This window comes from Egretta garzetta, unplaced genomic scaffold (assembly GCF_000687185.1).
Source record: "Egretta garzetta isolate BGI_Z169 unplaced genomic scaffold, ASM68718v1 scaffold425, whole genome shotgun sequence".
NCBI classification, from domain to species: Eukaryota; Metazoa; Chordata; class Aves; order Pelecaniformes; family Ardeidae; genus Egretta; species Egretta garzetta.
In genome coordinates this window covers 192,040-204,193 of record NW_009259796.1, presented here as the reverse complement: position 1 = coordinate 204,193, position 12,154 = coordinate 192,040, and the positions used below count along the sequence as shown (strand labels likewise).

General features: G+C 38.3%; 1 protein-coding gene across 1 annotated transcript in view; it reads left to right on the top strand.

Annotated features, from left to right (window-relative positions):
- The window catches only part of COL4A4 (collagen type IV alpha 4 chain), a 68,409-nt gene that overhangs the window by 45,980 nt on the left and 10,275 nt on the right, over positions 1-12,154 (top strand). The window contains exons 30-38 of the mRNA XM_035895269.1: positions 1,567-1,710; positions 2,394-2,501; positions 2,762-2,940; positions 4,113-4,176; positions 5,770-5,844; positions 6,306-6,413; positions 6,738-6,845; positions 10,785-10,861; positions 11,605-11,728. Coding sequence (XP_035751162.1) covers positions 1,567-1,710; positions 2,394-2,501; positions 2,762-2,940; positions 4,113-4,176; positions 5,770-5,844; positions 6,306-6,413; positions 6,738-6,845; positions 10,785-10,861; positions 11,605-11,728 — 987 coding nt within the window. The remainder of the gene's footprint in view (positions 1-1,566; positions 1,711-2,393; positions 2,502-2,761; positions 2,941-4,112; positions 4,177-5,769; positions 5,845-6,305; positions 6,414-6,737; positions 6,846-10,784; positions 10,862-11,604; positions 11,729-12,154) is intronic.

The window sequence follows — 12,154 nt, the reverse complement described above, 5'->3', positions numbered from 1 at the left end:
TGGCTTGAATGGGCATACTCTTCACTGAGTAAAAAACTGGCTGGATGGCCAAGCCCTAAGAGTTGTGGTGAATGGCGTTAAATCCAGTCAGCGGCCAGTCACAAGTGGTGTTCCCTGGAGCTCAGTATTGGGTCCAGTTCTGTTTAATATCTTTATTAATGACCTGGACAAGGGGATTGAGTGCACACTCGGTAAGTTTGCAGATGACACCAAGTCGGGCAGGAGTGTTGATGTACTTGAGGGTAGAAAGGCTCTACAGAGGGATCTGGACAGGCTGGATCGATGGGCCAAGGCCAACTGTACAAGGTTCAACAAGGCCTCAGTGCTGGGTCCTGCACTTGGGTCACCAACAACCCCATGCAATCCTACGGGCTTGGGGATGAGTGACTAGAAAGCTGCCTGGCAGAAAAGGACCTGGTGGTACTGGTCGACGGCCAGCAGAATATGAGCCAGCAGTGTGCCCAGGTGGCCAAGGAGGACAACAGCATCCTGGCTTGTATTGGAGATAGTGTGGCCAGCAGGACTAGGGAAGTGATTGTCCCCCTGTATTTGGCACTGGTGAGGCTGCACCTGGAATACTGTGTTCAGTTTTGGGCTCCTCACCACAAGAAGGACATTGAGGTGCTGGAGTGTGTCCAGAGAAGGGCAACAAAGCTGGGTGAAGGGTCTGGAGCACAAGTCTTATGAGGAGTGGCTGAGGGAACTGGGATTGTTTACCCTGGAGAAAAGGAGGCTGAGGGGAGACCTTATCGCCCTCTACAATTGCCTGAAAGGAGGGTGTAGCCAGGTGGGTGTCGGTGTCTTCTCCCAAGTAACAAGCAATAGGACAAGAGGAAATGGCCTCAAGTTGCGCCAGGGGAGATTTAGATGGGACATTAGGAAATACTTCTTCCCCCAAAGGGTTGTCAAGCACTGGAACAGGCTGCCCAGGGAAGCGGTTGAGTCCCCATCCCTGGAGGTATATAAGAAGACGTGGAGCTGTGGTGCTTAGCGAAATGGCTAAGTGGTGGACTTGACAGTGTTACGTTAACAGTTGGACTTGATGATCTTAAAGGTCTTTTCCAACTGAAATGATTATGATTCTAGTCTATGAGTAAATGGAGAAATAGCATCACATTATGTCTAATACTTACAAAAAATGTGACCTTGGTCCCAAATCATCATTGGCTAATGGGCAAAAGTTCTGAGTAACTATAGCAAAATCTGTTGTCCTCTATCTGTTCTCTGGACAGTAGCAGTCATGATTTCCAGTAGCCACATGCAAAATCTGGTGGTGTCTTAGACTGTGCATTGTATTTAAGATGTGTTGGGGATAACTGCAGTGTAGCCTAAATCTCCAGGGGGTGGCAGCAGGGAGGGGGAAGATGTTTGCTTCAAGGCAATCTGGATTTCAAGACAAGTTTGGTCTTGGCATGAAGCCGTGCTCCAACTATTGGTTCTCTAGCTTTGCTGATTTCTTAAGGAGTCCTTCTAAACTTCCTGCCTTTTGCTTTATACTCTCCCTTAGAATATGACAGCAACAGCATAGCAGACTGAATGTGTAAATAAAGCATTTAATATTACCAGGAAGCAAAGGGATTCAAGGACCCCAAGGATTCCCAGGACTCCCAGGAACACAAGGCCCAATGGGAATCTCCGGTGTAAAAGGTGAAGGAGGAAAAATGGGTCCACCTGGGCCTAGTGGAGAATGTGGGGATATGGGAATAAAAGGTTTGTAAAAATCCACTTCACTCTTTAGTTATGTTACTGCTATGTTTAGTTTTGTTACTACTGTGTTAGGAGTATATTAACTTTTTCTTCTTGTTATAAGGGCATATTCACTTCTATTTTCAGAGATACTAAATACTAAATCCAGTTATCACTTATGAATGCATGATGAAAAATAACTAAAGAAAAATTAATTCCACTCAGATCAATAGGTGCATTTACCACTAGATCAGAGTAAGATCACTTATTCAAACAAACCTTGAATTTTGTCCTGTACACATCTGAAACTTTAGATTTTTCAAGTTTTTTATCATATTGTCCATGTTCTTCAATCTATGTAAAGCATACAGGAAATAATCTCTCTAAATACTTATATAGGAAAGAGAATAACCATCACCAAGGTGCAATCACAGACAGTACACTGTGGAGTGGACAACAGAATTGCCATCGTTCGTATTCCAAACAAGCAGGGAATAGTTCTGATTTAACATCATCTGGGTTACTACTGAATCAACTAAAAAGCAAGAGAAGGATAATAAATTCTGTTAGGAGTGAACCTGCTGAAACAACTGAGAACTGCATTTGTATTTGAAGGCTTTTTCTGTTAGGGAAGTCTTCCCTAAAATTAATTTTCAGGACGTGTCACTCATGAGGATTTACTTACATTCCATATGTTTGGTTCAAAGGTGAAAGAGGGCCTCCAGGAGACAGTGGCTGCATTAACATCCGTCTTGAGAAAGGACAAAAGGGGGAGCCAGGCTTTCCTGGTGAGAACGGATTTAGAGGTGAAAGAGGTAAGTTCATAAAACAAAGCCCTGCATACACATACCTTCATCTGATACAAATCATTGGTGTTTTCCACAGGTTTGGACTTATAGCTGCAGTAACAGCCAGCAACCTTATTGTGTTTGTAGATTCTTCAACTAGCAGGCTAGTTTCTTTGGACAATTACTAATACAATACACAAAGTGTGAAAGCATAGGCATATTCATAATAAGTGTCAAATAATGGCTTGACTATGTTGGTCATTATCTTGTTCTGCAATTAACTTCAGGTGAAAAAGGCAATGCTGGTTTCAGAGGCACCCCAGGATTTCCAGGGAAGAATGGTGTTCCAGGACTGCCAGGTGACCATGGTGACACTGGACTGATGGGGTTTCCAGGATCACGCGGTTTCCCAGGACCAAAGGGCTATAAAGGAATTACGGGTTTTCAAGGACAACCAGGTGACCAGGTAAACAAAGAGGTAGTGAAATGTCCTGGACTTTGCAGTTATCTCCTGCATCCAAGAAATATGATGAAGGGTATTTCTATTGTACTTACCCATTAGATGTTCCTCCTGAGAAGAGACTGTCAGTATAATAGGAAAGGTAAATTTCTTAATGCAACACGTCAGTACTTTGATTACATTTTAGCAGGAACTGTAGTCAGAGTGAAAGGGCCTCTTCCCTGCCCTCCTAGCTGTATGTTCTTGATTTTGTTATATTGCCACTTGGTGGCAGTCCAGGCTATACTGCACTAATTAGGGGGGCAAAAAATGGATGCACAGTCAAGTCTAACATTATTCTTAAGAACAGATTGACAAATCACTTATTGCAGAGATCACAACATAGCAGCAGCACAAATAATGACATTACTATATAGCTGCTTCTTCCTATCTTGCTATGTGGAGCAGCCAGCCAATAGACAAGACAAACCAAGTCTTCTGTGCCCATGCTGACAACTTGCACCAAACAGAACCCAGGCAAGTAATATTGATGAAGAACAAATATACAAAACTGCACAAATATCACATATGGCTGTAAGGTAAAATTCTTCACTGGCTTGTATGCTAGGTAGACAGGCAGTGAGATTACAAGAAGTATAAAGCACAGTTCATTTTTTTTGGTAAAGGGACATATCTTTGCTTGGTTTGTCTTTTATTCTATTTCTTTGAAGAGATAATCTGTGTTTTGCTGTTTATAGGTCATTATTCAAAAGGAAAAGTAGAGAAATCTTTACATTTTTACTGTTATATCACAACATATTTCTGGTTAGTGTTTATAGTAAGTTTTGGGTAACATACAACAATATTTGGTACATTTTTCCGGTACCTTTTAAATCAAATTACGCAAGCCATCTGTGGGGAATTTAAGCTGTTCAAGCCAAGAGTTAGCATAAACTATAAAAGCACAAATTCAAAATGATTAGCAAGTCTAATGTACAGTTTCTTGGAAGTGTTACTGGTCAATGTTAGATATGTAACAAAGACAGCATGCTTTTCTGTTGACCTTAAGATACAGCTTTGCTATTCATATTGATTGCTGGTCTGTTTACCAGTGTAAGAGAACCAAATACTCTTATAGATCATTCCCGCTACACATACCATATGTCAAGCATTTTTATTTTTTTTGTAAAAAAAAACAGGGTGATGTTGGCTTACCAGGAACCCCTGGAAATCCAGGACTGACTGGCCCAAAAGGATCTAAAGGTAATGAGTTTATATAGACGTGCTTTTGCAAAGAGCAATATTGTTAGGATGTATACGCTGATAGATGGTGAGTACTCACTAGAAAAGGGAAGACAGGACATAAGTGAAAATAGTTAAAAAATGAATGTCATTAGAAACAAGTCTGACTTACCTGAAGGCAAAATCTGCATTTCAGTATATTCTTTAACAGTTTGTTCCTTTTAAAGCAGGTCTTACTAATTTAGAAGATAAATTTGTGTCAAATTTCATAGAGTTTAAAAATTCCATCAACACATGTAAAAATCCACCCTTACAGATCTGTAAAATTTGTCAAATCAAATAAGAGAAAATGCAATAATTTATGGTATTATGGCATGGTATTATAAAGATTATGCAGAATAAAGATATGCAGAATTTTTTTAATATTTCAACATGATTTATAATTTCTTTTGTATCACTTATTTTCCAGTGCTTTCTAGGCTATGATCTCTGAATTCTTGGAACTTCTGAAAGTGTAGTGTAACAAATCAGGCAGAGTTCATAGCCATGCATGCAAAATTATTCAGTTGAAAAGATGAAGTTTTGCCTATTGTTTTTTGCATAGGTAGAGATTACTCTGAAAAATGTATCTATAATATTTAGATTTTTAAAAGTGTTTCAAAGAAATACAAAATGGTTTCATCCATAATACTCCAAATTTCCTTGGAGCAGGATTTCATTACTAATAAACAACAAAATTAAATCATTGTCTGGAAAAAAGTGTTAAGGGCACAGGAGAAATTCTTTTCTCAGTTACACTTTCCATTTCTTCCAGAATTTTCTCAGCCACGGAATATATTCCCACCAAAAAAAGTAAAGAACAATGCTCAATATAAAGAAAACTTCTATAAATGTATTGAAAGCAAATTTACTGGAAAAGTTATCCTTAAAACTAAAACAGGAAATAGCCAGTAAAGATGGGGATTCCTATGGCAGGGGATTTCTAGCAGCACTTGAAGTTGATATTTCCTCTTAACTCTTCACAGCAAAATCAGACAATGAAGCTGGAGACAGCATGAATAGATAGGAAAGGTCAGACATTTGTACAGACAATGTCAGGCAAAATTGTTCGGAATTACTGGTTCTGTGATAAACAGAAATTTCAGCACAGACAGGAAGAAGAAGGTGTGCTGGTTTAAAGTCCCCAGCTAGTCCCTAAAAGGTCTTTACTGAGTAAATAGACTCACGCTGTTTTGATTTTCCATATCCTCACAAACCTATGTAAGGAGGTCTCTTTGTTTAACAGTTATAGGGAATTTATGCATTATCTTTCGTTTTCAGTATTGGGAAAGTTCCCATAATTTTTGGTTTTGTTTTTGTTTTTATCATTATGGGATATTTGCATGAATACTGCCAGGAGTCATACTAAACACAGCCTGAATTAGTACTTAAAGAAAAGCTGAGCTGGCTGATAACTTGCATGTGCCAAAGCATTTTTCATTCTGTGTTCTCTCATTCCCTTTTATAGCTGTTAATATCTCTGAGTAAATTATCTGATCTTACAAAATAGTCCAGCTTTGGTTTTGTGGATGAAAAGGATACTTGTATAAAATGAAAGTCATTGTACCTCAACAGGCAAGAGAGGTGACCCAACTCCTCTGCTTGGTACACGTGGTCGAAAGGGGCCTCCCGGAGATCCAGGATTAACAGGTACCTCTGTCTGATTGAAGTAAAAATTGGATTTAAGAACTTATTTTCTTTAAGTTTTGTAAGCAGAGAGGGAACTCTGCTTCCTGTGCATATTGAGTGGTATTTTCTATAGTTATGAACCTGGGGATTAGAGAGGCATCACAATGTGCAACATGGCTAGCATGAGCATAGGAGGTAGAATCTACTGTTGTCTAGTACAGCACCGATGAATATACCAGTACTTAACCAGAATAAAACCTGGCTTGGCTATACCTTGCTAGCCATTTCTGCTCTTTCAGATATCACCAGAGAAATCAGTATAATTCACTGCTAATAAAGAGATATGAGGATTGAAGTATTTGAATAAAGTTCTTTTTCTACTCAAGAAACCCCTTACTAAACTTTTATGTTTTTAAATTTATCATGAGATGAAGAATGGGCACTTTAAACAAATAAATGCTAGATTATTTTTTTTCTTTAAGGACTCTGTGGATTCCCAGGAGAGGAGGGTTCACCAGGTATCCAAGGGCAACCTGGAAGACCAGGATCCAAGGGTGACCCTGGATACCCAGGGATACCTGGATTCCCAGGTAATGCCAACGTTTAAAAAATAGTGACACATAACAGCTCAAAAGAGATATGAAATGGGAAAATGCAGCTCAGGTGGAACCTCTGTGGAAGAGACTATCGAAATCAGAGATCATGTGAAAGTGCATACTGAAAGCTATGTCAGTACCTATAGACAGCAGCAATAGTCTGATCAGTCTCAGAGGGCAAGATCCATCAATTCTTCAGACACTACCATACACTTTCAGCTACCTCTGATTAACACAGTGTGCTACATAGCATGAAAAAAAAAAATCAATAGTTTAATAGATTTGCATATTCACAGATTATTTTTTTTCCATTCTCAGGAGCTACAGGTCCTCAGGGATTGCCAGGAGAACCTGGAGAAAAAGGGAGACATGGGATTTTGGGACCTCCAGGACTGCAAGGATTAGCTGGATCCCAAGGCAGAAAAGGTAAACAGTATACAGTGCAATTCCACTGGTAATGTAACAGCAACAGACATAAATACCCTTTTAGTAGTGAAACTGGAAAAGGTCTAACTGTGAGCACGATTTTGATTCTGTATTCTCTTAAAACTACGAGAAGAATTAAGCCAGTTCCCATTACTCTTGAAAAGTAACATAAATACTACCTCAGAAAATTGGGCTACAATGTAAAATGAGTAAGGAAGAAGGTAGAAACAGATTCTGGCCCAGCTGATATACCTGATAGCAGAAGTTAAGGAAAGAAAAAGGATTTTGCAGTAATTCAGATGTTTCGCTTCAATTATGCTGTATTCTATCTTTTCACCATGGAGTGCCACTGTTGCTCTTCAAAACCAGCAGACTTCCATGGACAGTTTTGTCTTACAAATTTGTTTTTAACAAATTGTGATAAGATTACTTGGGTTGGTTTTTGTTGTTAGTTTTGTTGTTGTTTCGTTTTCTCCAAAAACTGCTTTTTGGTGGATTTAATGTAGAAATGTTTCCTCCAAATCCTAATTCGCAATTCTCACAATGATTGTTAGGTTTAGATTGAAGTTGACCTATACAGTTGTTTTTGTCAGAGAACATTATTAACTTCTACTGTACTTAGAATGATGTACTAAAATTGTACGTTACATTAATATTTCATAAAGGTAATCAACTATGTACTTTGTATCCTCTCTCTGTAATAGTGTGCTTCATAACCAATTCCTTCATAACCAGTTAGTGACCTATATACAAAAATCACAGTAAAGGGCTATGATAAATGGTTAGAGAGGACAATAGGCTGAATTTGAAAAAGTGAATCTAAGGAAAAATTGAGAAGGTTTCTTGTAAACCACTGAAAATTTAAATGAAAAATGAGAACCATTTATGATTGCTTGCAGTAAATAAGTGGTGCTGATGTAACCTGTCATGACAGATTCCTTGCTGGTACATAATCCACAAGAACACATTTCATTGTTGCAAGCAATATTTGCTGTAACAAAAGCAGAGATCTGCAGTGACAGGGATGTCTAAATTGAGAGGGGTCCATAAAAAAAAGCATTCTTCTGCTGAAAACTTCTTTGTAGCAGATGGACTCTTTTCTTCTTGTCATAAGTGCTTTTCTGCATTGTGCAGAAGTTATCCCAAGTCCTGCAGAGGAAACGTAACAAATTAACACACCTGCTGCAGAGGGAAAAGTTGAGTTCCAAATGGCTGTTCATTAGAGAGCAAGTTGCCTGCTAAGCCTTAGGATTATATATATTGCTATATATAGTTGAAAAGAAGGCTAAAACCTTTGAAATTATACCCAGTAATGAAAGCAGAATGGAATTTCTGTTCCAATTCAAGTGGAGAATATAGATCTTAATGTTATTTTCAATAAATATTGTTGCTAGCATTAGAAGTGAAATGGTTAATTGGCTGTTCATAGCTAAGTACATGGCCTTGTTAGTCTAATTGCTTCTCATTTACATTAAATGACTTGTGCCTGAAGAACTTTTAGATTAAAAAAAAAAATTAGTCAAACAGTATCTACCAAAGCATAATCACATTTTCTTTATTACAGAGGTAGTTTTACTCTATTACAGAGATAGTTTTACTCGATTACAGAGATAGTTAAGGGCTTATGTCTGGCAAGCCTTACTTGTGTGAGTAATCTTGATGAAGCAAGTAATATTAAAGAACATCAGCAGAATTACTTGTGTGAGTAGATGCTGAATTGGGCTGTAAAATACAGAAACAGTGGTTCACATATAGGTCAGCCAATTCAGCTCTCCCTAGAAATATGGGACTATAGCAGTCCAAAAATCTAGAATTACAAGTGCTGATATTATAATGAATTGTTAGCAAATGTGTCAGAAATTCCCTGGAAAGCAAGTAAACCAACCCATCAGTCTTGACTGAATGAGCTACAGATCAATAAGATTTTAAATGGTGACCTGGGTGCCAAAAGTAGTTAGGAGTTCATAATAATTTTAAAATGCCACTGTTAAAATTCCCCAAATTGGCATACAACTGTTACATAAATTGTAAAATGGGAACATGCCCAAAGCACAAGCAGGCTACAGAAAGCAGGACTGAAAACTTAGAATGTCATGAAAAGTTAAAGAGCAGTTAATGAAGGGCATAGAGGATATTACAGGTGGGATTACTAGTATCACATATGATAAAGGGGATTACATAGAGCATATATTATCGATGTCTTGCAGGTTTTCAAACAATCTTCTGGATTTAAAATTTTTTCCAGACTGGTGTTTGCTACAGGCTGTATTATTTTTTTTTTCTTTTCATTACTTTGTTAAATTTTAACTAAAATAACTCAGTTACTGAAAACAAAGCTATGGGATTATTATTTTTCATATGTCTGTTAGAAAACTCTAGTGCCCTTTTATTTTTCCTTTCTCAGATGACCCACCTTTGAACTAGGGACCTTTAAATTTGACAGGTGAAGCAGTTGATGAAGGGCATTTGTGTTGCTGTTCCTATAGCAATTTGTACCTGCCAAATTTGAGCAGCTTATAAACTTTAAAAAAAATATATACATTCATACGTGCTAAGTAGAGCAATAAATTCTCCCATGATTCATGCTCTGGATATACAGCAGATTTGCGTGCTGCAGGACATGCTGGGATCAAGCACAGGAACTGAAACAGAGAACCTACATCTTCTATGCCAGGAAGCTAGACAGGGAAAAGGAGACAGAACGATAATTCAGACTTGTGGAAAAAAAAAAACCACTGCAACTGGACTACGTGGCAGGGGAAGCAACTGGTGTGGAAGGAAATTAGGCAGAGATAAGCAGCAAAGGTGGAAAAGAGATAGGAATAGGCATTGACAGTATCATTCAGATTCTTGATGATTAGTGTCTACTCTGTGCCTCTCTGGAACAAGACAGAGTCTAGTGCTCTGTATGAAACCTCTTTGAAATCTGTTACATCCATCAGTTTTGCCAGATCTGTTCCTATGACCAGGTGATAGACTGCCATCTGCATTTAGTAAATGTACGTCTTCACATTTGTTACTTCATCTATACAATTTAGGAAACTAAAAAGTGCTAATGACATGGAGATATTTTTACCCTCCACTGCAAACACAATTTCAGATTAGTTCAATTTTAAAAAAAGATTAAAAAATGCCATCTATGTTTTTACTTACTGTGTTTTAGCAATTTTCAAAAGAGCACAGATTATAAAGTAAAAGTTCTGTCTGACTACCATGAACACTCAGCCTGTGATCGGATCATCTAGTGAACATCACTAGTGACAAAGCTGCTCTATGCTATTACACGTGAGCATAGGTCTCAATTACAGATTTGTTGTCCTCAAAGACTTTGTGCTGTTCAGTTTAAAGAATTTTTGTAATAGTGTGATGCAAAAAAGCAGAGTTTAGTGTGTGATCTGCAGGACCAGGGAAAAGAATCCAGGTGAAAATTTAGCTTCTTTCTAGTGCAGCTAGATTAAATTGCACTTAAATTTGGAACAGAAGCTGTAAAGAAGTTCCAGCTTTACAGTTATTTTAGGTAATATCTGCATCCCAGTCACCTGGTCACGTTGCAATAGCACAACTAACTTTGGACTAGTTAATCACATGCAGCAGTAGTAGTCTAGCCACAGGCATGAGGTTCACCGTAGCATAAATTAGCCCATACTGAGCTTCCTGCTGCTGGGTGCATAGAAATACCTAAAGGATTAAAAGGTATGTTTTCCGATTACTTTGATGTGAAATTGTGTGATTGCTATTTTCAGGTTTTTCATGTTTTACTTTCCAAAAAGACCGCACTCAGGCTCAATGTGATCTTGTCTTCAGTTGCCAATAAGAATCAAATTCAGCAAATACACTGTTTTGATCTAGAATGTGTTGTCAGAAAAAAAATGGCATAATTTTTCATTGTGACTGTGAAGGATTATTGTGGCACCCAGTCATGCCTGTAATACCTCTCAGGTCTTCCTGGACTTCCCGGACTGGATGGCTTGGATGGACTAAAAGGTCAAAAAGGTTCTGCAGGAGCTCCAGGTAAAGGGAAATAGCTATGTGGGACAGAAAGTCTTCTCAAACAACTGAACGTGCAAGGAATGATGCACATTATTTTTGTATTTGCATTGCCCAGAAGATATCACTAAGGCTCAGTCTCAACTTTCAAACAGAATCTAAAGTATGCCTGATGACACACCTGCAGATATTTGTGGGGAAAACTTTAAAACTTCCATTATTCCTATAGTTTTGTTGGAACCTTTCAAGGCTGTTTATAAAATGAAAATGTTCAGTGCAGATGATTCAAAGTAGGGCCAAGTCTTCAGGTTTTTTAATATGTAAAAGATAAAACTAACAAATTAAAAGGAGATTTATGAAATCCCAGCCCCATTAAAGTCTGTGGGAGTTGTGCCATAAACTTAAGAGGAACCTGGACTTCACTCACGCTCATCTATTTGCAACTTCCAAAAGGCAATTTTGAAGCAGTACTTAAAAAACAGTGCTCATCATCTCTCTAGATCTTACAAATTTATGCTGATAGAAAATTAAATTTAGGACCATGCAATCAGTTTACATTTCAAGTTACAGACAATAATGACACCATGTACAATAAACCCTGAACAAAAGCATTAAAGCAAAGAGATTACTTTCTTTGAAAGAGATGAATTAGGGCCAGATTCAACAAAACTCTATCCAGCTTCCAAGAGAGAACCAGAAAAACGACCAGGCAACCCTTGCAAGGAGGAACATCTGCAGCTGGTATTTCTATCCTGCACATCTGTATTTGTACAGTGAAAAAGGGCCCCCAGGATACTCAGGAGAACTTGGACCAAAAGGAGACAGAGGTGAACCTGGATGGCCTGGTATTTCTATTCCAGGGCCCCCTGGAGAAAGGGGATTCCCAGGATTCCCAGGTAAGAAAGGTTTTTCTCCTCAGTGATGCCCTGCAGAGTTGAAATGAAGCTCATTACAGGCTCTTCCCCTGGTTAGCATGAACATTAATGCATACGCAGAAGATTCCCTCCCTAAAAACATTTCTGTTGCAATAATGTGCTGATGTTTCCTGAGTAGATACAGAGACCCCAGTATTTCTTGTTTATTATGTTACAGGAGAGGAAAGAATGAGAATAGAAAATGACAGACTTGGACAGACTCGGGGAACTGCTAGGTGGAGTTGACTCTTGGGAAGAAATTCCTAAAGAAAAACAGTGCAGGAGATCTTGTAGTCACAGAAATATAGTAAATCTATCAACTACTCTGATGTAAATGCAAGATTGAACTGTATCACAAGATTGCTATGATTATTTAAGAGCCCTGGTGATACAGGAATTGCATAGAAG